This window comes from Arvicola amphibius, chromosome X (assembly GCF_903992535.2).
Source record: "Arvicola amphibius chromosome X, mArvAmp1.2, whole genome shotgun sequence".
NCBI lineage: Eukaryota > Metazoa > Chordata > Mammalia > Rodentia > Cricetidae > Arvicola > Arvicola amphibius.
Window position 1 is genome coordinate 45,657,789 of NC_052065.1, and position 27,234 is coordinate 45,685,022.

The following is a 27,234-nucleotide window of genomic DNA, read 5'->3' on the forward strand; positions in this document are numbered from 1 at the left end:
AAAAACCAATGCAACCACTGCAACCTGAGGTTACAATATGCTATAAGAATACTATTAAAATCTTAAGCTTATCTATCTCCTTCCCAATAACCATTTAAATATTATATGCATGGTTTGGTTACAAAGAAAGTATTGCAGAGATTGGCCTTTGCAGTTTTGAGTATAACATGCCTAATATTATGACTCAGACTTATTTAGCTATCAAAATGTATTGGAGAAAGTCATATTAAGCAGAACTGAATTACTCACCTAGTTGAGTCTCCTGAACTGTTAGTTTACTTTCCACAGGATACAGAAGCTTAGGTGGCTTATCAGTCAGAGGAGCTGAAAAACAAAAAAATAATAATATAAAGACTTACAGTTATGCTGTATGGACTAAAGGAAATAACATAGTTAATTTTCCCAAAATTTTTTAACGTAATGTCAAAGCACTCTACAAAGTAATGGCTTTAAACTTTCAGGTAGTAACCTCAAGCAAATCAAAAAGTTATTAGATTGTACAAGTGTGAAATAAAACACGTTGATCGTTATATTGTGAGTTACAGAATCAGAATTGGTCAGTCCTTTGGAATTTATGACCAGGTTTCCTCAATTTTACTTTGCCTTTAGTTTTGAAGGAGTGTTTTAAATTTTGTACTGTGTGAAAGGTATATATTATATATGAAATGTACTATAGTTTTCCAGCATAGAATGATATAATTCTTGTTAACTCCATTCTTATTTTAAATATGTTGATCACTTTGCTTAAAAATACATAACTTAAGCCGGATGGTGGTGGCACATGCCTTTAATCCCAGCACTCGGGAGGCAGAGGCAGGCGGATCTCTGTGAGTTCGAGACCAGCTTGGTCTACAAGAGCTAGCTCCAGGACAGGCTCTAAAGCTGCAGAGAAACCCTGTCTCAAAAAACTAAAAAAAAAAAAAAATACATAACTTAGTAACGATTTCCTACTAGTATATTATCTAATGAGGAGACAATGTGGCACTAAATTATTGTTAGCAGAAAAAATGAACTCCCACACAGAGCATATTCTCTTAACCCGTATTTTTCTCTTGACAAAAAGCTTTACTATTACTATCCATTACATTTTGTGGCATTTGTTGCTAATTTACATGGCATTCTCTTTAAATTTAAGATTCTACACATTTTCTTTCTGTGCTCTTGTCAATTTCAACTATCAGCCAATAAATCAGTTTGCTGTGAAAGCTCTCTACGGAAAGACGCTTCCCTCTGGATACTTCATTCGCAGCTAAACGAGATTCTCTGGACTGTAACAAAGAGTTCTTCCTGAAGCCTGCCCCTACTCCTGTCTGATTGAATTGCCCAGGTTCGTTGAAACCGGTCACTGCAACTTGTACTTTGTAGCAAGTACAGAAATGATCAATTAATGGTTGCTGAACTAAATGTTTTTGCTTCCAGGACTTCTTTCTTATTTGCCAGGAACACATGCCAGCTTGGTTGATAACTGGAAAGCTCATCTAGGTAGAGCAGCCAGGACTTGGCTACATGTACTTTTCAGCAGAGGATTGAAGAATTTAGGCTGTTTTAGCAGCTTGCCTCCATCTCCTTTTAACAAAAATAAATTACTGCAAAAGTATGATGCACACTAAGTCAGAGAAAGAGATGTTACCAAAGTTTATATTTGGGAAACTAACTTCATACATGATTTTGAATCCTTCTATTAATAACTAATTGAGCACAGTATTTATTCACCTATATTACTCTTTAGGTTTTGGAAAGAAAGGTGTAAAGAAGGTTTAGTTAATAGAATGAAACAACACATTAAAATTCTCAAAGTTATGAAATTTCTCTGGTTAACTTTTAAGTTTTTATTTCATGTCTAAAATTTTCTTAACATACTTAATTTTTTGTCACCTAAATAATCTGTTTATTCATTGAATTTTGGAAAGATATGTCATTAATCGACAAATATGTCACGTTACTTAGACTCTTCTATCAAATGATTATAGTGAACTTAAAAAAAAGCTTGTGTGATCTATATGGTCCTGAGAAATGAATTATGGTAGCTATTCTTTTGGTTTTGAATGAGGGAGGTTTTTGAGTCTAGAGTTAGCCAAAGAAAAAGAAGAATAAGTAGAGATGAATAAATGATACATAGATATCCAGATAAGACAAGGATCTAGAGAGATAGTTACTTCTCTTCTAGAGGACCTGATCTTCAGGATGATCACAATAATGTGTGACTTCAGCTCCAACTACTCTGAGGACTTCAGCCTCCTTGGAAAACTACATCCATGTGTATACCCCCACACAATTAAAAATAATAAAAATAAATACTAGATAAGTAGTAAAACTTCATAAACTTGGGTACTCAAAATATCCAGTATAAACTAAATGATGAAGCTCCCTTAATATTGTCAGTTGGAGTTCCAAATAAAGAGTCTTGAACAAAGCTGATTCCTCTCAGGTGAGGTTTTCAAGTAAAAGAACAAATAACATAAAAAGGTGATGTTATCAAATGAGAGATATATACGTATCTCTTGAAATTACAAAGAGATCCCTTTTAACCTGGAGTTCTCAATAGAATCTTGGGCAGAGCAAAATATGCCCTCATATGAGGTTTCTGAGTAAAAGGACACAGATAAAGATGATATCATTAATTTGGTACTCACAATGTCCAGCAGAACCCACCTGGGGTAGCTGAGGCAAGAGGAACTTTCTAACAGAACTGTCTCTCTGTGACTGAGCATCCCATGGCAAAACACTCACGACTGACCTACAGGCTTTTCTTTCCTACTACAGGCACTTTTGTATGGTGGAATATGACAGTAACATCTCTAACTAGTAATTTCTAGCTGTTCTCAAGGACACAGTATTTTATATGTGGGCTGTTTTGTACTTTTTGCCTATGTTGGGGAAAGGAAACCGCCCTTACCAAGACAGGGGTCTTGAAGGACACACTGTGACAACCACATTTGGGTTTGATGTGGGAGGAAAGCAACCCTACTTTCAGAGACAGCTTTTCAGTGATTTTCAACATTACATGATCATTTCTCAAAATAATGTACATTATACACAAATATTAAAACAGTTTGTTTAGTAAATTTACTTAGTTAATAAATAAGTCTTGTGACTGTGTAGTTAGCAGTAGATAATGTGACAGTTTAATTTAAAAGCAACTGAGAAAAATGTTCCTTGTACAAACACATCCCACACTAGTCTGTGATAAGAGGGTGAGATCTTTAGAGAAAGAAACTGAAATCTATATGTATCATATGTATTCAGAAATACAAAATGCTCTGTGGTTCTTTACCTTAGCCTCTCTGCCTCTTTGGCATAATGTTAGAAACTTGACTTTTCACATTTTGAAGTGTGACAAAGTCTAAGTTAACAAATAAATTCTTTATAGAATCACAGGGTGTTGGATTTACAGAGAATTCTGTTTATTGAGTCTATTTTTAATGTTAAAGTCACATTAATAACTCAAATGATTTCCGCAGTGTTCATCTTCCTATATAGGGCAGACTTTTTTTGTATTGAAATTTCATATGCTCACCGCCATACCTAGTTTGTTTGTTTGTTTATTTATCTTTATTAAAAATTTCCACCTCCTCCGCTCCTCCCATTTCCCTCCCCTTCCCCTATCCCCCTCTCCCTCTCCTATCCAAAGAACATTCAGTGTTCCCTGCCCTGTGGGAAGTCCAAGGTCCCCCCCCCCCCAAATCCAGGTCTAGGAAGGTGAGCATCCAAACAGACTAGGCTACCACAAAGCCAGTACATGCAGTAGGATCAAAACCCGCCATGTTCAGAGAGTCCGGTTTGATCACATGCTCCATCAGTCACAGTCCAGCTAGCATTGGTGAGCTCCCATTAGATCAACTCCACCGTCTCAGTGGGTGGGCACACCCCTTGCAGTACTGACTTCCTTGCTTATGTTCTCTCTCCTTCTGCTCCTCATTTGGACCTTGGGAGCTCAGTTCACTGTTCCAATGTAGGTCTCTGTCTCTATCTCCATCTATCGCCAGATGAAGTTTCTATGGTGATATGCAAGATATTCATCAGTATGGCTATAGGAAAGGGCCATTTCAGGCTCCCTCTCCTCAGCTGCCCAAGGAACTAGCTGGGGACATCTCCATGGACACCTGGGAACACTTCTAGAGTCAAGCTTAGTTCTTATTTATCAATAATTCACTTTTACTTTTTGCTATACTTATTGAATCATATTAATTTTTACAAATTAATGAATTTGGCTGTGGCATTGCCATAAAAGCACATATTATGCTTTGCTTCTATGTACTCTCCCTAATCCCATCTTTCTTTGTCTCACCCCCTTTCCATCTTCTTACCCTTCTCTAAATACTCGCCTTCTATTTTCAGTTAATGTCCTGTTTCCTGTTGTTTATCTGTTTCATTTTTCTTACATGTGACAGAATACACATTTTTTTTCCTGTAGCTGGACAATCTCATCTATTGTTATATTTTCCAGAACCGTGTATTTTCTTCAAAGTAACACTATTTCATGATTTTGATCCACTGTGCTTATGCTACATTTTCTTTAGCTATTTCTCTATTGTGAACACCGATGCTGATTGTATATCCTGTGTATTGTGAATAATAATACCACAACAAAAAATAAGTATATGATGCACATGGTGTAGCTGGATCACATGGAAGTTCCTTAAGCAACCTCCAATTATTTTTATAGTAGCTGTGTTACTTTACATTTTTATCACCAGAGTATAAAGAGTTGTCTTATTCATAGTCTGATGAACATTTTTTCTTGTTTTTAATTATAGCCATTATGTCATTCCAGGCAAATTTTTGACCAGACTAATTAAATATACATAATTACACAAACACGATATATATATGGATATATATATATATATATATATATATATATATATGTACATATATTTGTATGCATACTATTATAATCTGCCAAACACTGATTGTTTGGAATTTTAGAGGATTCACTATAACTCACATTGATTTATAGTTTAATAATAAAACATCTTGAATTAATTCTATTCATTTGTTCTAAAAGCCAGGAATCCGAGTTGCAAAAAGTCAAATCCTTTGCCAATAACAAGGCGATTTGAAGCTAGAGTCTTCAGTAGATCTCTTTGTCTTAACATTTTGTTCGGTGCGCTTTGAAAGTCTCCCCTCAAGGTGTGTACAATCTGCTAAACAGTGAAAACTTGCAATTAAGTCATTACAACATCAAGCAGACAGCTGTTCCAGTGCAATCTGTCATAATCTAAAATTATCACATTTTGGTGTTATGTTATTTTATGATGGATATCAATTTGAAACACTCCTCTTGGGATTTGACTTTCTTTGCTAAATTTGAATGAAACTTTTCCAACTATCACAATAGTTAAACTGCTGATCTGGCATCTAGTACCATGACTGTGAATAAGAGGTGGTCACTAAGTTTGGGGTGTAACTCAGTTTCCCAGTACTTTGAGTCTAGCAAAATTCTTTTCCACAAATGAAGAACATTCACAGAATGATCCTTTCTGGCATATTATGTTTCTGGCATATTATGATGATTAATACATATATTAGTTTAATTAAGTTGAGAGATGACAGAACTAGAAAAAAGGCAGGAGTTCTAATAGTCAGTGAAAATGAATTCTAGACAAGCATTTCTTTCCTCTATTTGCAAAGGTAGAACTAGATGGTCTAGTTCTGAAAGCACTTACTAGGAAGAGCAAGTCATTTTGATTGTGAAGATAACAATGTATCTGTGAACACTTTTCTTTTACTTACTTATATAAAAACATGTAAAACTCATCCATTAACTTAAATCACAGGAAAACAAGTTCATACCCAACAGTAGTGATATGAAACACAGTGTGATTTTTAAATCATATTTTATTTCCCTAAAGCACAGTTATAATAGAACTATTACTTTCATTAGCTATGTATTACATAGAGCTTTATAGCCACCAACAAAATTATTTCAGGCCTTCATGCTATTCTTTATAATATTATATCAACAACATTAATGCTAATAAGTCATCAAAATAATGATAACCTTCTCCTACAAACACGTCTCAGTTGACAGATGGTTCTGTTAAAAAAAAAAGTAGAATTTTAAGGTCTTTCCATTTGCTTGCTGAGCACCAGTTAGAGAAACGTCTAAAAGTCAATAACTAAAAATGTCTACAGAATTGGCTGCTCACCTATGTCATTACTCTTCCTTAACTATTCCGAGTTCTGTTGTTGTGTTTGTTTGTTTGTTTGTTTTTGAGACTGGTTTCTCTATGTAACAGCCCTGTATCTATGTAACAGGCTGTCCAGAAATTCACTCTATAGACCATGCTGGCCTTGAACTCATAGAGATTCACCTGCCACTGCCTCCAAAGTTCTGGCATTAAGGGTGTGTACTACCATGCCTGACAATTCAGTGCCTTAAGATTTGTTCACTTCTGCATTTGAGTTATGGGGGAGTAAAAACATGGATTCTTTCTCCTTAAGGAACACAACCAGGATTCTTGGTTCTTTCTAAGGTTCTTACAGATCATGGATATGCAACATACCTAATATAAAACATGCTTTTCTCTGTTGAACAATCCCCTCTCTAGTCCTTCAAATGTTAACAAGCATACTCAATATTTCTTGCATTGTTACACTTATTCTATCACAAAATTTGTCCTTTATCAATCCTAAATAATTTATATAATGTATTTTTTAGACTTATTTATTTATTGTGTATATAGCATTCTGTCTGCATGTATGCCTGCACACCAGAAGAGGGCACCAGATTTCATCATAGATGGTTGTGAGCCACCATGTGGTTGCTGGGAATTGAACTCAGGACCCCTGGAAGAGCAGTCAGTGCTCTTAACCTCTGAGCCATCTCTCCAGCCCCTCTATAACGTATTTTAATTAGTTCCCTTTTTACTTTGTTTCCTAGAAAAGTTTTGATAGAATAGGGAAGATCACACACACATGGAGATAATAATTCCTAGTATTGCTTATTGCTTGGCTAATGTATTTAATAATTTGTGGACTCAGTGTTCTTGTATGTAAAGTGTGATATAAATACACTTTTCTCATGGATTCATGCAAAGGTTCAGTAATATAATAGATTAAATAACTATGTAAGCCGGGCGGTGGTGGCGCACGCCTTTAATCCCAGCACTCGGGAGGCAGAGGCAGGCGGATCTCTGTGAGTTCGAGACCAGCCTGGTCTACAAGAGCTAGTTCCAGGACAGGCTCCAAAGCCACAGAGAAACCCTGTCTCGAAAAACAAAAAAACAAAAAAAAATAACTATGTAGAGTGGATACAAAATAAATATGTTCTAATAGTATCTATCAATATTTGGGCAATAGCACTTAGAATCTTTTTAACCCTATAAGAAAAATATTATTTTTTGAATAATAAACTTAATATTTAACTAAAGGTTCAAAGTGCCTTATACTATGAATTTAAATTATTCATGCTTCACACAGACTTTGCAATACAGGGAAAATTATTTATCTTTAAGAACTCAATCCACAAACAAATTTTGAGTAGCTTTAAATATTCACACAATGTACTGTGAATATAAAAAGATTCAAATATTACATTAAAAGTTGGAGTTCTTCACCAATCAAGATTAAAACCCATGTATTTATACCCATAATTCAATTTGTTGAAGGTTTATCAAGTGACTAAAATAATAAACACTAAGTTATAAATAAAAGAGATGATGGGAGATTGCTCAATGGGTATAGCGCTAGCTGAACAAGTATAAGCACTTTACTTTGGATCACCAGCACCCATGTGAAAAGCCAGATGCAACAGTGTTGTGTTGGGAAAGCTTCATAACATGTGATGTGACAGGAGGATTTCTAGAGCTCACAGTAAGCTCCAGGTTCAATGAAAAACAGTGTCTCAGAAAATCAGGTAGAAAGTGATGGAGGAAGTCACATGATGTTCAACTCAGGACTTCACATTCATACATGCATACACACTCATTTATACACACACATGTGTACACATGCATACACACTTGCATACATGCACACACACATGCGTGCACACACACACACACAGAGGGAGGGGGTGCTGGAGGGAGGGGTGCTGTGCTTAGAGTTATTCACAAAGATTCTTAAAAATAAGAGAATATTTTTGACATGCTATGATAAGTCTAGTATTAGGTTAGTTTCTTTAGAAATTTATTTTAAGTTCATCATCTAAAACTGGTAATAAAATATTCAAAGACAATTAAGAACATTTGAGGCAATTACGCCGATTCCATTTTACAATGGGTAATTTTTTAATGTCTTATTTTTAAACCTAAACAAATTGACAAACATCTGTTAGTTTTCTTAGCAGATAAGAGAATTTACACATCCATAGAGTGTGAACTCTTAATAAATCTGGTAGGATTTCAGCTCTGTTTTCTTTGGTCTGGAATCATTGAATAATAGTTTCTAATAATAAGACACAGATTGTATGAAAGCTGAATGCACTGTGCCATGGCCCATGGAATTAAAAAGGGTGGAAGGAAGAACATATCAACATGTTACATGGGAAATTCATTTAGTAGGGAAAGGATGCTTTGTTTGTCATTTGTCTCTAATGCTCTGAATTTGATGTATTTTCTCCTTTTCCTCACAAATTATAACGATGGTGACTCACACCAGCTACGGAGCCTCAGAAGCCTCAAGGATAAAGGAATAGAAAAGCTATTGAGCACTGAAGTCCAGGAAGAGCACTACACATACAGAATAATATTTGCGTCATACCAAATGTCATAAATAATGTATTTACCAAAATGCATGTGCTAAGGAAAAACAACAAATCAACCTGACTAAATTTGATACTTAATATTATGCTCATTTTGATAAGTTTTATGTACAATGAAAATAAAACAAACACATCCAGTCATTCACTTATTTAAGTCTGTCCTAAGCATCTTTTCTTTGTTTACAGCTATTCTAGTTACAAGGACAGAGACAGACAAGATTCCTCTTTTCAGGGGACAAATCTTTGAAAAAGTAAGATATATAATAAACATGTACATGAATACATATGTAATAAAATGCACATGATAATAAATATCATAAAATGATACACATAAAAAGATAGAGACTGGCATGGGTGCTATTTTAGGGAACAGTCAGAAAAGACTGTTGTGAGTGAAGATCATTTGAGACAGAGCTTTGAGAAAGGAGGAGATAAGTTATGTATGGGACAAGCTGAGAACAAGACAGGAATACACATGGAACATTTGAGAGATGTTAAAAATCAGATTTAAAAAAGATTCAGAAACAGTCATGAACCAATGTAGGCAGGACTTCTTTTTTTTAAAGAAAGGAATTCATTTTTATTCTAAACACTATAGGAATGTTTTTGAGGTTTTTGTGAAGGTGAGTGACTGTGTTAACATTGAAGTACCACAGCTTTCAGGTATCTTGATATTCGCGTCTAGCAGGACTGAAGTGAATGAATATGGAAGAACAAAGTGGGGAGGCAGGCTGGCAGGCAAATAGGAGAATATTGAAGCAGTTCACAAAGAGCTCATAATGGTGGTAGCAGAAATGGTAAGATGATGTAGGTGTGTCTTCTATCTATCTGTTGATTTCATTAGTTAATAAAGAAACTGCCTTGGCCCATTTGATAGGCTGGCCCTTAGGTGGATGGAGTAGACAGAACAGAATGCTGGGAAGTTAGTCAGATGCCATGCCTCTCCTCTCTGAGCCAGACGCGATGAAGCCAGCCGCCAGGTCAGACATGCTGAATCTTTCCTGGTAAGACACCACTCACGGTGTTACACTGATTATTCGATCTGGGTTAGTCAAGATGTGAGTAAGAGGCTGAAACTAATGGGCCAGGCAGTGTTTAAAAGAATACAATTTATGTGTTGTTATTTGTAAAGCTAGCCGTGCGGGAGCCAAGTGGGATGAAAAACAGACCTGCCCGCAGCTCATCACTACAGTAAGATGTTTTCCCCTTTAAACACTTTTTTGGTAGATATCAATGGACAATTTACTGATGGATTAGTTGTGGGATACAGATGGTATTCATGAGTCAAAAAGGATTTTCCAGTTATGAGGTTGAGCAACTACATGACTACCATGTCATCTAATGATATTAAAAGATAGTTTGATAAATCATGCTTATGAGAAACAGATGTCAAGAGAATTTTATGTGTATGATGCATGTGTATGGGGTATATGTGTACATGTTGTGTAGTGTGCATGCCTATGCCCATGGAGCCAAAGAAGAGTGCTGGGTTTCCTCTTTTGTCACTCTTCGTCTTGCTCCTTTTTAGACTAGGCCTCTCCATGAACCTGGAGGTTGAGGGTTTTTGTTTTATTTTACTGTGATTCTGGCAGCCAACAGGTCTCGGAATTCTTCCTTTCTCTGTGACTCTCAGTGGTGGAGCAATGGTATATGTGGGGCCACAGCCAGCTTTTTTGTAGGTGCTGGGATCTGAACTCTGTTCCTCATGCTTGCACAGGGAGCTCTTAAAAGGACTGAGCCATCTTTCCTGCTCTGAAGAAATGGATTTTATGAATGAGTTCAGTCAAGTTATCTATGTAAACTAGTTTAATTTTTTATCAATATTTTCTATTTCAGAAATTGAGTCACATGGGTAAGCAATTATGGTCCCTAAAATCTGAGAAAGTAGTCTTTTCAGTTTCTTATTTCAAGCTAATGTCACTTTCATTTATTATAAGATGCAGTTCTGTTAATTCAGCTACCATTCACAGTAATAAAAAGTAGACTACAAAGGTTATTTTTTAATAAAACAATCAGTCATAATTACCTAAGCAATGTGAAAATTGATAAGTATCTCTTATTTCCTTGTTATATAGTACATATTTAACTGAATAGTATAGCTTACATTTTTTTTTTGCTTTAAAGCATTTATTAGGAAGTACTATTTGAGTGATGGAATTGATGCTTAGTCACCTTACAGTATTCTAATAAACATCCAGGTAAGAAATTAAAAGTACTATTTTAATTTCTCTTAAAGAAGAATCTATCAAGAATATAAAAGGAAAATATATTCAACAATGGTGTTAGTGTTAACAATTTGAATCTCTATTTTTTCATATGTATTTCCATCTTTAACTTCAGCTTCTATTGTGCATGTCACTCCTTGACTCACTCAGCAGTATGGCAAATTTCACAGTTCACTCAAATACCCATTAAACTCCAATTTCAACAAAATGAGCAGTAAATAAATAAATAAGTGTAAAAAAAAAAAAGAAAACCAAGGCGTGTGATAGCAGACATCATGGGTAGATGTAGAGTAAATAAGGCGTTTCAATGTCATAATTTCATTCTTTAAAAAATCTCCACTGTAGATTTTGCATAAATGCAGTTTGGATGAATTCTAACTGATTGCATGCCTGATTTTAAGTATTTAAAGTAAATTGATGTGTGTACTCAAAGCTAAAGTTAAAAATGCTGAGAAAAGGGAAACAATGCATAATTTTCTAGTGAAATTATGATGAAACCCAGGAAAAGGATGCTGATTTATATAAGAGCTATAATCAAGAAGGTGAGCTTGCCAATTACTGTTTTCATTTCTGTCAATAGATAAGAAAAAACCTAATGGTTACTAATTAGCTTCCTGGGACAATAGTTAATTCCAAGAAATTCTATGTCCTCCAAAGGAAAGCATCTTCTGCAGCAATGAGAAAGTATGCAAACTTCTTATGATATATCATTTTTTTCTTTATTAAAGGACTGTCATGGAATAAAAAATTTTAACTTAAAGTTATTATGAAATGTTATTGAAAGTCAATTGTAGATCAGATGAATGACATTATGTTACCAACAAGAATCAAAACATTTAAAATTCTTTGCTTGTCATGGCATAATATGATAAGACATTAACACAGTATAACCTAGTGCAATAAGTATTTATAATTTATAAATACTTAACTGGTGCATTTATAGTTATATTTCTGCAAAAGACAGTTACATTTCCTGGTTTTCCAGTCAAGTCATAAAATCTGTATTACTACTAACTTGTATGGCCCTATATTCTCAAGCAGGGTTGCAACAATTGGTGGGAGGTCTTTTTTGATAAAGATTATTGATAAATATCTTATAATACTTAGGGACTCCTCTAGGTATAATCTGACCTCTCAACAGTGTTTAATATCTCTAAGATTTAAAATAATGTCATGTGATAACTGCAATAAAAGTGTCATTATTACCTATTTTTCAAGCCCAGATTACCCAAAGATTAAAATTATGTTAAGTAGAAATCTTCCGACAACATAAAGACTTAAAACACAAAGCAGATGAAAGTTTAGCCTGTGTTACCAGAGTAAGCCACAGTCACAAATATTCTATGAAACCCTTCATAGGCTCAGTGTGAAAAAAAAAAGAACGGCGAGTGTGCAGGGGAGATATGAAAAAGTAGGATGAATGAATGAATTAAGTTAATAAAAAGAGGTAAGAATGAGTAGTCTACTTTTCCATCTTGAAATCCCAGAAGAACAATAACCCCTGCCAAGCTCTCTTCCCCACATGCAACTAAAATCAAGACGTTCTTCCTCAAGTCGTCAAATAAGCCTTCAGATACAGAGTGATGCAAGGTTCCAAATCTTCTGAAATACTTGCTATACTATTTTTAAATGTTTAATTATTGAAATACTATAAAATTATTGCAGAGAAATAATTTCTTAATACTATTATATTTTAATGGCTAGAAATTTTATTTACAAGCAGTAAACATATGTACAAAAAGTATTGAACTTAATGTGTTTAGTGATTGACAGAGGTCTGGGCAAGGCACCACATTGGGGGCCAATTTGTTGTCTTACCAAAGAGTTCAACAATAGCCCAGAATGGAGTAAAACAACAGTTTTTATTTGGGGATAAACTCACAGTAAGAGTAGCAATCCTCAGTTCTCTGCATAAACTGGGAACTGGAACCGAATCCAGCAACAAAATGGGCTATGTATGCTTTTCATCTGCATTTATAGTACATGAGGCCACACCCAATGTGGGCCTTAAAGGCTATTAGGTGAAGGAGTTTTCACAACACACCATGTACATCTTTTCCCCCATCTATATAACCATTATTATCCTTAATCATTCTTGCTTACTAAGAAATATATTACAAGAGAAAACTTAGTATTTTTCTTGTTGTATCAAGTAGAAGAGACAAGCCAAGTTTTTCAATTCTTTGTTGCTGCAAAAACAGAACCATTGTAACTTCCTTGTATAGAGCACTCTCAGACTGCTATCTAATTCATTGCTATAATTTGTCTAACTGTTACCACTTGAGAATATTTTAAAAGAAGATAACTTAGGGAGCCCACAATATAGCTCAGAAGGAAAAAACACTGCCCAATGACTCAAGTTTGAAGGTCAGAATATACATAAAGTTGACAGGAGAGACTTCATTCCATGAAATTGTCCTTTGACCTCCACATATATGCCATATCATGTGCCCCCTCCCATGTCATACAATACACACAAAACATACCAAAATACATAAATAAATATTTAACAAATAATCTCCTACCAAGGATCATTTCAAGAGGATTCAACTCCCTTTTTTTGAATTTTTTTATTGTTTCATAAAAGGAAAGTGGATTACAAGCCATCAGAATACAATTACTACTAAAAATTTTTAAAAAGTCAAAAAAAGACTCCAAAAAAAAAAAAAAACAACAACAACTCAATAGCCCAGAAACACAAACACAACATAAAATAAAATAGCTACCCAAAATTCTTCACTGGCTCTCAATCATAGAACAAAACTGAATTTCTCCATTAACAGAGTTTAAGGTTATACCAAATGGTATTTTGATCTTGACTTTGTGAATATACCACTAAAGTATGTAGACATAAACATTTAGTTTTAAACCCATGATATATTTTTTCTTTAAATCTTCAATGTTATGTGTTGATGTTCTATTTATATAATAAACCCAGTGTTTCTTCCTTGAAAAAAATAAGTCCCAAACCAGCAACAAAACAGTAAGAAGAACAGAAAAGAAAATAATGTACCTATAAGCAATAGAATCAAGCACCCTTCAAACAAAACATGATTCCATTTTTATTATGCCTCAAATTCTGTTAGATGACTTCTGTTGTCAGCACATACCAAGAGATACTTGACAACAAATGTTAGTCATGTTAAGCATTAAAGTAATGCATGGACAAACTTCACATTTCTTCTTAGCTGCTTTGAATGCCACTCAAATCATTCAAAGGAAAGAAAAGGAGAAGAAAAAGGCAAAGCCAGTAACTACAGCATACATAAAGCACTGACAATTACTAAAGCTGAACAAGGTGTGTTTTCTGCAAGCTGTTCTCACTTTTACTTGAAATTATCCATCAAAAGTAGTTATTTGAGAAAAACTCAATCTGAGACTACATTATATTTGAGTTTTTTGAGTATTCTTTATAGTGTCTACACCTACATTTCTTATTTACTTATTTCCACACGATTTATAACATAATTTATAAATTTATAACATAAATTTAGAGTCAAGTTTGTAAAAAGAAATTTCTTCATATTTTTGTAATGTTTAATAAATATAGAGGGATTGTTCCACATTTAAATGTGAACATATAGAAATATAGTATATCAATATTTCTTTATTATTTTTGTTTTGTTTCAGTTTTTGACATGAGGTCTCATGTACCTCTCATAGTTAAATGAATATGCCACATCTTAGCTGTGCTGGTTTGAATGAAAGCGGCTTCCATAGATTCATACTTTTGAATGTTTAGTCATAAGTAAGTACAACTGTTTGAGAAGGAACGGTTGATGGTGCCTTTTTGGAGGAGGTGTGTCACTAGGGGTGAGCTGTCAGATTTCAAAATCCCACATCAGGCCCACTATCTCTCTCTTTCCTGCCTACAGATCCAGATGTAAGCTATCAGCCACTGCGCCAGCATTCTGCCTGCCTGCTGCTATGCTCCCATCATGATGATCATAGACAAATCCTCTGAAACTGTAAACAAACTCCCCATTAAATGCTTCCTTTTATAAGTTGCCTTGAAAAATTATTCATAGACCTCGAAAGAACAATACTCAACCTCATATGGAAAAACAAACAAACAAAAAACGAGGATATCCAAAACAATGCAGTACAACAACGGAACTTCTGGAAGCATCATCATCCTTGACATAAGTTCTATTATATAGCTACAGTAAATAAAACAGCTTGGTATTGGAATAAAACAGACACCTTGACCCATGGAATCAAATTTAAGACCTGGGTATAAATCTACCCACTTATGAAAACCTGTTTTTTGACAAAGAAGCTAAAATTATACAATGGAATAAGGAAAGCATCTTCAACAAATGGTGCTGGAATAACTGGATGTCATCATGTAGAGGAATGCAAATAGATCCATATCTATCCCCATGCAAAAAAGTCAAGTCCCAATGGATCAAAGACCTCAACATAAAGTCAGCCACACTGAACCTTATAGAAGAGAAAGTGGGAAGTACACTTGAATGCATTGGTATGGGAGACCATTTCCTAAATATAACCCCAGTAGCACAGTCACTGATAGTAACAACTAAATCGAACCTTTTGAAACTGAGAAGCTTCTGTAAAGCAAAGGACAAAGTTAATAAGACAAAAAAGTAGGCTACAGAATGGGAAAAGATCTTCACCAACCCTACATCAGACAGAGTACTGATCTCCAAAATAAACAAATAACTAAAGAAATTAGACATCAAAACATCAAACAATCCAATTAAAAAAATGTGGTACAGACCTAAACAGTGAACTTTCAACAGACAAATTTCATATGGCTCAAAAGACATCTAAGGAATTGTTCAATATTCTTAGCCTTCAGAGAACTGCACATAAAAACAACTCTGAGATTCCATCTTGCATCATTCATAATGGCCAAGATCAAAAGCACTGATGACAACTGATGTTGGAGGGGATGTGGGGTAAGAGGAAGACTCCTCCATAGCTGGTGGGAATGCAAGCTTGTACCACCTCTTTGGAAATCAGTCTGGTGATTTCTCAGAAAATTAGGAAACAATCTACCTTAAGACTCTACAATATCACTTTTGGGTATATACCCAAAGGAAGCTCATTCATACCACATGAACATGTGCTCAACTATGTTCATAGCAGCATTATTTGTAATAGCCAGAGCCTGGAAGCAACCTAGATGCTCCTCAACCGAAGAATGGATAAAGACAATGTGGTGCATTTACACAATGGAGAACTATTCAATGATAAAAAAATCACATCTTCAAATTTGCATGAAAATGGATGGATCTAGAAAGAAATCCTGAGTGAGGTAGCCCAGACCCAGAAAGACAAATATAATATGTACTGACTCATAAGTAGTCTTCAAACATAAAACAAAGAAAAATCAGCTTACATTCCATTACCCCAGATAATCTAGACAACAAAGAGGACCCTAAGAGAGATGTACATGGACCTAAATAGGAAGGAAAAAAAGACAAGATCTCCTGAGTAAATTTGAAGTGTGGGGATCATGGGAGAGTATAAAAGGGGAGAGGGGAAGAAGGGAGGGGAGGGGAGAAAAATGTATAAAACAATAAAAACAATAAAAATAATAAACTTCCTTGGTCAGAGTATGTCTTCAGAGCAATGGAATAGTAATTAAGAGAGTAACAAAATAACAAACATGTATTATTACTTTGCATTATCAAGGTAGCTGAGAGTGTCAGGTAACATGGACCACATTTCACTGATCTTTGCGTGGCTTACTCATACTAATGTGGTCAACTGAAGGTAAAGCGTTTGGTATTGTCCTTCTTGACTTGCTCACATTTCTTACATATCACCAAGCTAACATAATTTTTATTAACTAATTCATAGTGGAACAATGACTATTCATAACCAAGAAAGTAATATGACCCAATGCAAATCAACTTCATTTTCCTTTAGTATAGTCTGCAACTGTCTTTAAGATACTCTACTTGATGCAAACTGAACATTTACAGCTTCCCAGGTTCATTATAATGTAGTGGATTTTCATTTGTATTTTAATAAATAAAACTTGCCTAAGAGCAGAAAAGAAAGACAGCCACACTGGCTAGTCTTACAGACCAGACAGCAATGACAACTGTAATCCCAGTAGCCACAATGACAAACACCTTTAATCTCAGTAGCCACAATAGTTCGCTGTAGAAAACAGGTGGTAGTGGTGACCCTTAATCCCAGATCTAGAGAGGATTATAAAGCATGAGGAGACAGTTCTCAGGCTCAGTCATATTCTGAGTTCCCTGGAGGCAGGATCACCATTTCCAGACTGAGGTAAGGTAAGAGCCAATGGCTGGCTGCTTTCCTTTTCTGGGCTTCAGGTTGAACCCCAATATCTGTCTTTGAGTTTTTATTAATTGTGCTTTACCATTCTCTTGAAATTTTTAGCATGCTTTGCCCTTGCTCCTTCTATAACACCATATCCTCATGCATTAAATATAATTCATCCTTCTATATCTTTCACTAATGTCATTTTTTTGGCCAAACCTTCTAGATAAACACAGCCTCTTTATATCTGTTTGTCCATTAAGGGGCAAAATGACATTTTTACATTCAAAAGTTCTATCTTTCCAATGAACTGTAAACCCATTGAAAATATTGATTGTGTTGTTTTAAAATAATAATGTCCTTAAGATCTTTAGTGCTTTAAATAGTAAGTAGACTATAATGGGTGCTCAAAAGGCGTGTGTGTGTGTGTGTGTGTGTGTGTGTGTGTGTGTGTGTGTGTATGAAGGATCACTAGACAAAAATTATCTCTGGTGCTTATTGGCTGGATCCACTGCTGCTGACTCATCTACTTGTTCAACAATCTTGACCTAGACTGCTACTCTTGTTTCAACCTGGTACTGATTTTTTACCTGGTACATGCTCTCAGCTCTGCACCTTAACTCTCAACTCTAACTCTCCCATGGCCTCAGCATCAGCTTCTTCCATGGAGATAGATTTGGGTTCATTATTTTTTATCAATATAGACTATACATGCATTTCTATTAACTCAGTTTTAAAATCTCTTGAATTCCATTATAGCCTCTTTAACTTGTATTCATTCTGTAAACCAAACACATGCACACATACACACACACACACATTTACTCTGCACTCTGTGATATGAATGTTAATATTAGTAATTAAGGTTTGAATACCACATAATCTGCATTAACCTCAAACAGACGCCAAAATTATCTGACAAATTACAATTAAAACCCCTACACTTAGTGAACTTATTGTTACTCAATAAAGTCTGACATTGTAAAAAGACACATTCATTTGTTTCTTCAAGCTTTCATGACATTAATAAAATAGATAACAAATAAGATGACAATAGAAAGGAGCCAAGAGTTGGAAATGAGTCAGTTAAACAAGGAAACTACAAAGCTATATTAAGTGGACATAAGGTTGATAATTTTGAGACCCCTTCATTAGATCTCTTTGTTTTCTTTGTGTGCCATCTAAAGAACAAAGTCTTTAAGGTTAGGAACTCCTAGATTGCACCCTTAGTTTGCCTTCATTGTAGACTTGATTTAGGCAAGTTTATTCATCTGCTGGAATTCCAGTTTCCTTGTTTGAAAGAGAATTGTAAAATATATCTCCTGAAAATAATGACGAAGTTTGATTGAGATTCCAGGTAACAGTAGATGGTATTATTCCTAGACCACACAATGTGCTCCAAAAGCGCAGGTGGACAATAATATTAGTTTCTTGAATTTTACTTTCTTCAGAATCCAGGCTAAATTATCCTGAGACAAGAAGGTGGGGAGGGTCATGATAGAAAAAAAAAAGCTGGGGCATAATAAAATAAACTGAGCTGAACAGAGGCCATGGGCAAGGGTTAATGAGGCAATGGGACACACTTGATCACACACCTTAAGAAATATGAGTAAATAGGCATCATTATAAACTTTATTAAGAGAATTAACAAACATAAGAATTATGGGGTAGAGGCCAAATATTTATTTTCTCTTAGGATTAATTTATGCATGAGTAATAGCTTGTCAAACATGCTTTTTTCCTCTTGTAAGGTGACATTAGGTAGTAAATTTTGACTCACAAATCTTATTCTACGTAATGCTCTTACTTGGATTAAACAATGCTTCAAAAACAATGGTTGTAAGCTAAAGCTAATTACTTAAAGACTAACCTAGCATGCCAGTGTTTCTAAACAGAACACTGGCCTCATCACATATTGGCAGATCCTCGAAGGCAGAGATGTGGTCAGTAAACAACAGATAGTCTGTGGGACCCAAAGGGAAATTACTAGATGGCTGCAGGCTCTATTAGAGGAACAGTACAGGTGCCAGATTAACCTATACTCAATAAAGTAAGGCCTGCAGGTGGGACTTTGAAGTCACTTCCAGGGAATAGCACTATTGTTTGCCATATCATCAAACACAAAGAAGACAGCAGAAGGGCAAGTGAACACAGCTAGAGTCAACAGGCTGGTATCCAACAATGGCAGCCCCATTAGAAGACGAAGTTTCCTTTGATGATTTTATTCTCAAGTGAGTGGCTTATCAATTTAATTTATTTCTTGCCTGCTGGTCCCACTATGGGTTGTTAACACTTCAAATTAATGTTTGCTGAGCTTGATAAGTTGCTTAGTTGTGCTTCTTTTAAAGCTTTGGTTCCTGGTAGGTTACATAGCATGTTATTAGAATCAGCCAAACTAGCTACAATAAAAAAGAAACAAAAATAACTAAGTATAATCACGTATTTCCATGACTACAAATTAAGTTCTATTTAGCTGTGCCTAACCAGAGTTATTCTTAACATTTACGATGGTACGTACTGTAAATAACACTTCTTGTAGGACAATCTTGCCACCAGAAGTGGTTAGCCTCAGGGCTCTTGTTAACCTTGAGAGATTAGAGAAAATAACATCTTACAGTATTTGAAAAGTTTCTGAAGTACAATTGTGTGGCAATGCACATCACACAGGAAGCTATGTCTTCTTTGGTATCCAACTCGATATATCATCAAAGTATACCAGTCTGTTCTCCTGAAAAGTCAATTATTAATTGGGTTTGTATTTTTAATTAAAATGATGGATAATTTAACATAAAAGAGATTTGGAAAAGACTGAAACCCAAAGTAATAGATGTAATGGAGTTAAGTAGCATTGGCCAGGCCTTTTCAGAATGTTACGGCAAGCACTAATATTGAGTTCCATGGTCCTTGTTTTGAAAATATCAGAAAACTCATTGACAATATAAATTAAAAGAATACCACTTCTGAGACTAGGCACACTAGCTCATGCCTTTAATCCCACCACTGGGAGGCAGAAGGAGGTAGATCTCTGTTAGTTTATATCATTTTGCCCTGCTTAACAGGCTCCTGGCCATTCAAGGCTATATAGTGAGATTCTCTACTAAAGAAGGAAAAGAATTTCAAGGATTAAGAAAGGGGGATTGTTGCAGCTATTGAAGCTCTCCGGGACTTGATGGAAAGCAAATGGTGTTTGTATGATATTGTTATCACTAATGCATTTTTTTGGAGGTCATCCAAAGAATGGAAACCAGAATACAACCTGCTTTTCAATAGCAGGAATCATGATTGCTCAAGTTAGGGTTGCATCGAGAGGATTTTCAGAGGCTCTTTAGTCAAAGAACTAAAGATACTATAGAGCTATTATAAAATTAGAAAACAAATCAGGTGTCCTAAGAACTCTTTTAGAAGTGGTGGAAAGAAGAATCAAGTGGATGTTTATACTTTTCACAAATGCTTATTCTATGCACAATGCATTCTTCTCAGTACTGGAGAACTGGTAGCCAACTGAAGGAAGTCTGTGAGCACAAGCAGTAAGGGCAGCAGGGCTTTATAATAGCCATTAAGAAAGCACAGCAAAGTAAGAGGTATAAGAGAAGCAGCATGGTTTACAAAGTCTAATGATTAGAGAGCTTGCCAATAGTAGGACATTGGTGTGGAAACATAAAGGACTTGTCAAACTCAGCTATGTAAACACTTGAGTGAAGAGAAGTCTATGCAAAGAGAAAAGAAAGTTGAAAGGGACCGGCAAATTGAAAGTGAAATGGGACAGGGCCTTGAGTAGAATATTAGACCAGCAAAATAAGGACATCAACTAATGAAAATACAGGAAAAAAGAGAAATTTCGGGGACACGGATTGCTTATGACTATTTAGGTTTCATGTGGGCTTTGTGATTGAATGCCTTAAATAACTTATAATCAGAAGACAATGTAACATAATGTATGCTAGGATTTACTATGGGTTTTGCGCCTCAATTGCTGAGAGAAAGTATAGTGTTGGGATAAGAGAAACAAGTTGGCAAGTTAGGAGACAACAGTTGAAACACAATTTGTATTTGAATAGGTTTCAGGTGGCAGCACAGGAAAGCACCTATGTAGTTAATGTATTTTCAAGGTAAAGTCCTTGAAATGTGGGATACAAGATAAAGCAGTACTTAAGGATAACTATAAAGCTTGGGCTGGATTAATAACTGTATAAGTTACCATTTATTGTAATGGAAAGATGGAAAGGCTGGTAATCAGAAGTGCATATGGATGGACAGTTCAGGATTTTGGTTTGGTCATGTTAAATTGGATCTATCTCATGGACATTAAAGCAGCGCTATTTAGTAAGCAGCTGGGATGCAGCGATGACATCAGGACCAGAGATATAAATTTGGGAGTCATTAGCATTGCAGAGAATATTTAAAGCCATGGACTGGATGAGATCACTGGGGAGTGAGGGCTCCAGTCTGGGCTTGAACTTCCTTCTGCTCAAATGCTGACAAAGACACAAACAAATCAGAGAAATAGCAGCTATTACTGCTCAGCTGCCACACTGCAATGCCAGGCAGCTGCGATGCCCCTGGGTAAATATACAAAGTAGCTAGTACTTATCATTTTTTTAAAAAAATATTCAGGAATCAATCTTTCTGACAACAGTTCAAATGCACAGCAAGGCAACATTCCACATGAGTAAAAATAATGCCTGTGCTATCTGGTTGCCCAACGCCAACCTTTATCATACCAGCTGTAGCCACACGGATGCCTCAACAGCTTAATTTCTCTTCATTGAACAGCTGGACTAGAGATCAAGAGAGGGCTAAAAGACACCAAGGGCTGAGCAGGATTTCAAAAAACTCTTTCTGCTACCTGAATGTCTGTCAGTGTGTTCATGCATGCCTACAAAATAGCAGACACCTGTAATGTGGCTCTTGCTTCCAAACCCTGGCCAACTCTGATGCAAAGCTTATGATTTTGGAATAAAGTACTTAAATGTTAGCTTGTTGAATTGTCTTTAACGGACAGCTCTGACAACAAGAACAATTAGCTAAACAAGTTTTGTGATGGTGGGGTGAAAATGAATAAAATCAACTTGTTTTTCTGCTCATCAGCAAGTATATGTGACCTACTTTATGTTGCCAAATTGGCAAGTGTTACCTGCTATGGGATAATGCTCTTGTACACTGTAAAGATTTATCACTCGTATTGGTTAATAAAATGATGATTGCCTAGTAGTCAGGCAGGAAGTATAGACGGGGCAACAAGACTAAGAGAATTCTGGGAAGAGGAAATGCACACACAGTCATCAGCCAAATGCAGAGGAAATAAGATAAGAATGCCTTACTGCAAAAAGTACAAAGACATGTGGCTTAACATAGATAAGTATTATGTGTTCCTTTAAGTTGTAAGAGCTAGTTCATAATAAGCCTGAGCTAATAGGCCAAACAGTTTATAACTAACATAAACCTCTGTGTGTTTCTTTGGGACTGACTTGCTGCAGGATCAGGAGGGACAGAAATTCCATCCACAATTACCCCATGTTCTTCCTGCCATTTCTAATTATAAAAGCCTCAAATCCATGAAGGAATTTTGTATTACAACCCATGATAATTTTAAAAAAAGAAATTCTGAAAAGTTGGTGCTACCATAAGCACTTCTGTTGTGTGTTTGAAAATATATCTGAAAGCAACACTTCCAAGTGCCAAGATACCAGATTAATTTGTGAAGCCTATTGCAGTGTGCAGAGTTCAGCAATCAGGAACCACCTGGTTAACAAAATACACTGGGACCAGCAAGAAAACTCAATGGCTAAAGTTTGTCACTCATGTTTGAAAATATGAATTTGATCCTTAGAATCCAGGAGGAAATAATAATCTCCAGGACATTTTTGTCTGAGCTCCAAATGCATGCTGAGAAATTAACACACAGAAGGACAGAAAGGCACACATGAATAATTAAAGAAAGAAAAAAGTACAATTTATTGTTTCAACTGAATATTGGGTCACAATCTTGGCTACTAAGTCATCATGCCTGCCCAAAATCTGAAAAAGCAGATAATATTGTGAACAACCAAAAAGATTGTTAAAAATTAAAACATTATTAAGAAATGAAGTTAATTTTTATGAATATAATTATCCTTTTCATAAAAGAAGATAATACACATTGTTTTAAATGTTTGCTTCAAAACTTCTATTTAGCACCTTGTGTATGTGTGAACAAGTAAATCTGATAGCATCCCTTATTAAAAATTCACTTGACAAAAGACACCACAGCACATTAACTTCATACTCGGTCCAAGTAAGCACATTTATGTGCTTATATAGCCACCATATGAATTTGCAAAAGTATTAATTTGTAAATTGGGCATTGTTTAACTGCAAAAAACAAATAGATAGTTGCAAAATATAATAACATATGTTTTCTTTAGGAGAGTAGAAAACTGAACCCATGAAACATGAAATAAAAAAAAACACAAAAAACCACCAACCTCCAAACAAATGTCATTCTGTCTTCAAGATTTGCTTAATAACAAGACTCTAAATAAGCAGAAGGTAATGGAAATTCTGCTATGGACTCACTAGATATTCAAATAATGTTAATTTCTTTTGACAGGCAGAAGTTAAGCATTATTAGAGTAGCAGATATAGCCAATATGACATCAGAGTTACAGAAAAAATGCCACAATTCATTCAGCAATCTAGAACTCAGCATTAGCGCAAAGAATAAATATTTATGAGTGTGAAAATTGAAAGAGGGACCTTTGACCAGCAAGCTAGACTAGGTTTGGTTTGCTAATTAGAGTCTGGAACATCTTCAATATACAAAGACTATGCAAACACAAAGCAGTACCATTTCATGTTTACTAGGGATATATTCCAAAAGCATGTTGTATGGGTTCATGGTGAAAGCAAAAGGCTAGAAAATTTAAATTTTAACATTTCTCTAAATTTCTCTGTTTTTGCTTTTTCTTTTTTTTATTAAAGATTTTCATCTCCTCCCCTCCTCCTCCCCCTTCCCTCCCCTCCCTTCCACCCATACCCCCACTCCACCCCTCTCCAAAGACAAAGGAAAGTGCCTATTGTTTAATTTCTGTCATGAAATACCGTGACCAAAGACGACTGAAGGAAGTGTTTCTGTGGAAGATCCCATAATAGCATAGAAGACATGGCAATAGGCATCCAGAGTAGAAAAATGAGAGATTATGTGTAAATCACATAAAAGAAGCACAGATAACCACCTAAAAGTGGGGCAAGTCTGTAACTGTCCAAGTCCCACCCCTAGTGATCCATTTCCTCTAGAAAAATCCCATTTCAAGAGTTCTATAACCTCTACATCCAGTGCGACTAGCTGGGGACCCTGTGTGTAAATGCATGAGCCTATGGGGGAACATTTCTCATTCAAACCATGGTACAAGTTTTTCTGTGTAAAAATCTTGTTCTTTGGAGTGAGCTTACTAAGTTTGTATTGGGAGTTTACTATGCACTACATATCAGATCCATTATTATGTAGAAATACAAAGGAAATATGATACTTCTTTCAGTGACTCCTTTTTTTTAAACCTCAAGCAGAGTAGTATAACCTTACAGTAGTGTTACAATGATAGAGGATCACAGATGAGGCACAAAAAAAGATTTTGTGCTTATGTGCTAATATCAGTTATATTTTAGGAAACAAAAATAATCATATATAAAAGATAACATTTAAAAAACTCATGAATCTCCTCAAATTGAGATATATTAATGTAAATGTTGACAATTTTACTTTAAAACAATTTTAAAGAATAGTAACATTACTATGAGACTAAATCTTCTTAATCTATAACCAGATTCTTCATTCCAAATTGACAATATTATACATCACTTTTTAAATTATACTATCAAGTGGAAATGAAATTTTCCATTCTGATGTTTATCTATTAAATATTTGTATAATTTAAAATAATTAAATTTTCTATATGAGTTCAGCATTACAATATGATTTAATTTTAGTTTTTAGTATGACTGAATTTGTGTTATATGCTACTTCATTTAAATTTGGTGTCTGAAGGACTAGTGAATGACCATGAATATGGACAAAAGGGTTACCAAGCAAAGAATTCTTTAAAATCCTGAAATATTGCAAGGTTTTCAGACACACAAGGGCTTGGTTTTTTGAGAACATCATTCTTATTTATGTATCTTTTTTTTTACTCAGTTCTTCACTGAGAAGTATTTCTTCATTTAGACTTTTGTTTTCCTTTTTACTTCTATGTTCCTTTCTATACATTTTCTCTTTCATTACTTAAAAAAAATCATTGTGATTCTACTTTCTGATTATTAATGCTTTCTTGTCAATTTTCCTACCAAAGTTACCAGGACTTCAATGGGAAAGCAAACTAAATAGATGTGTTTTTGAGAGCTTTACGCTCTCATATAAACTGATTGTTAATTTGAGTATATATTGAGTTATTAGTAGAAAACAGTATAATTCCTTCACAAATTGATATTTGACATTTCTGTAGTGTTTCTTTTGAAGATATTAAAGCTATTCTGACTTTCATTACATTTACATTTGTTCTACTTTATTTTAGAAAGGTTTAAACATCTTTACCCTTACTCTAAAATTTCTAGAAAATATAACTCAATATATGTCACTCTAATTTACTTTGGCAATCAGTTTTTGAATCCTAAAAATAGAGAAAACTACATTATCAATTAAGGATAAATCTTTGTATTGTTTATTTTTAAAATTTCTTGTCTATATTTCTCCATTTTTCACCCCTTTAAAATTAGAACTTCTATATTGATTTTCCTTTGAAACAAATTATAATTTCTTTGGTAATTTGTTTTAGTTTCTGTGAGATTTATGGTAAAGTATTTATCTTGGTTATAGTTTTCTATTGTGTATTTATCTTCGTTATAGTTTTCTATTGTGTGGTAGGACATCATGTGCAAGGCAACTTAAAGAAGAGAGAAGTATTAGTGGCTAAATTTTCAGAGGGTAGGTCCAGTACCATCATGGTGTGGAACATGGCAGCAGGCATCCTCCAGCAATGACATGCTTCCTATAATTCCTAAAAGTTCACTGACTGGGGACCAAGTATTTAAATATTAAAGTCTATGCAGTTGTTCTCATTTAAACTATCAAAGTATTTTAATCTCTATAGTGTTCTTACTCTGTGAATGTACATTTTAAACAATAAATTGTAAAACAATTTCGAATTTACTCAAAAACAGTCATTATTTTTGAAGCTTCTATTTTTTCCTGTGTAATCTTTGTTTCCTGATTGTTATTTTATATGTTAGCTTCTCAGAAAGTACTTTGTCTTTCATATTGTGTATAAGTGAAGCATCACAAGTTGAAGAAATCTTTAAATTAGTAAGACTAATTACCAGATGGATTTTAGTGTGTGTCGTAGCAAAGTACCAATCTCTTCAATTGGAAAGACCATTACAGCACCACCAATATCATAAACAACAAAAAACAAGCATTTCTTCTTGAACTTGAGAGTTTTCTTTAGAGAAATATTTTCCAATCTTCTGAGTGGTATGCAGCATTAGCTCAAGGGCTAGTGAACTAGCACATGAGCAAAATGTGGTAATTGTTTGAATGTGCACAATTTAAACTATAGACTGATTTATAATTATTCCTTTATGTATAATGACTCCACCTCTTTCTCATTAATTCTTTGTGTTTACAGTTGTAGAGAGCCATTATGATTTTGTTCTTTGATTTCTTTTATATGTTTTATATTTTTTTTAAAAAAATTGAAATTATATTAAAATTATAACATTTCATCTTTACCCTTCCTCCTTCCAAATGTTTTTGTATACCTCTCTCACTCATTTTCATCTTTTGATTAATTATTACTATTTTAAGCCCCATTCTTTACCTATAGGTGCAGAAGTACCTATTTTCTTCAAATCCTGCAGTTTCTTTGGATTTCTATTTACAACCAAATTTATTTATGGCATTTGGCTATATCAAAAATATTTACTCTCCATATTTCAAAATCTTAAAGCTATCATTTGTCTACTTTATAATATTTTCATAGTGTTATTTATATAATATTGTTATGTTTCTAT

At 34.7% G+C, this 27,234-nt stretch overlaps 1 protein-coding gene across 1 annotated transcript in view; it reads right to left on the reverse strand.

Annotated features, from left to right (window-relative positions):
• The window catches only part of Il1rapl1 (interleukin 1 receptor accessory protein like 1), a 655,686-nt gene that overhangs the window by 321,645 nt on the left and 306,807 nt on the right, over window positions 1–27,234 (reverse strand). Inside the window, 1 exon segment of the mRNA XM_038315713.1 lies at window positions 250–324. Within this exon segment, the coding sequence (XP_038171641.1) occupies window positions 250–324 (75 nt within the window).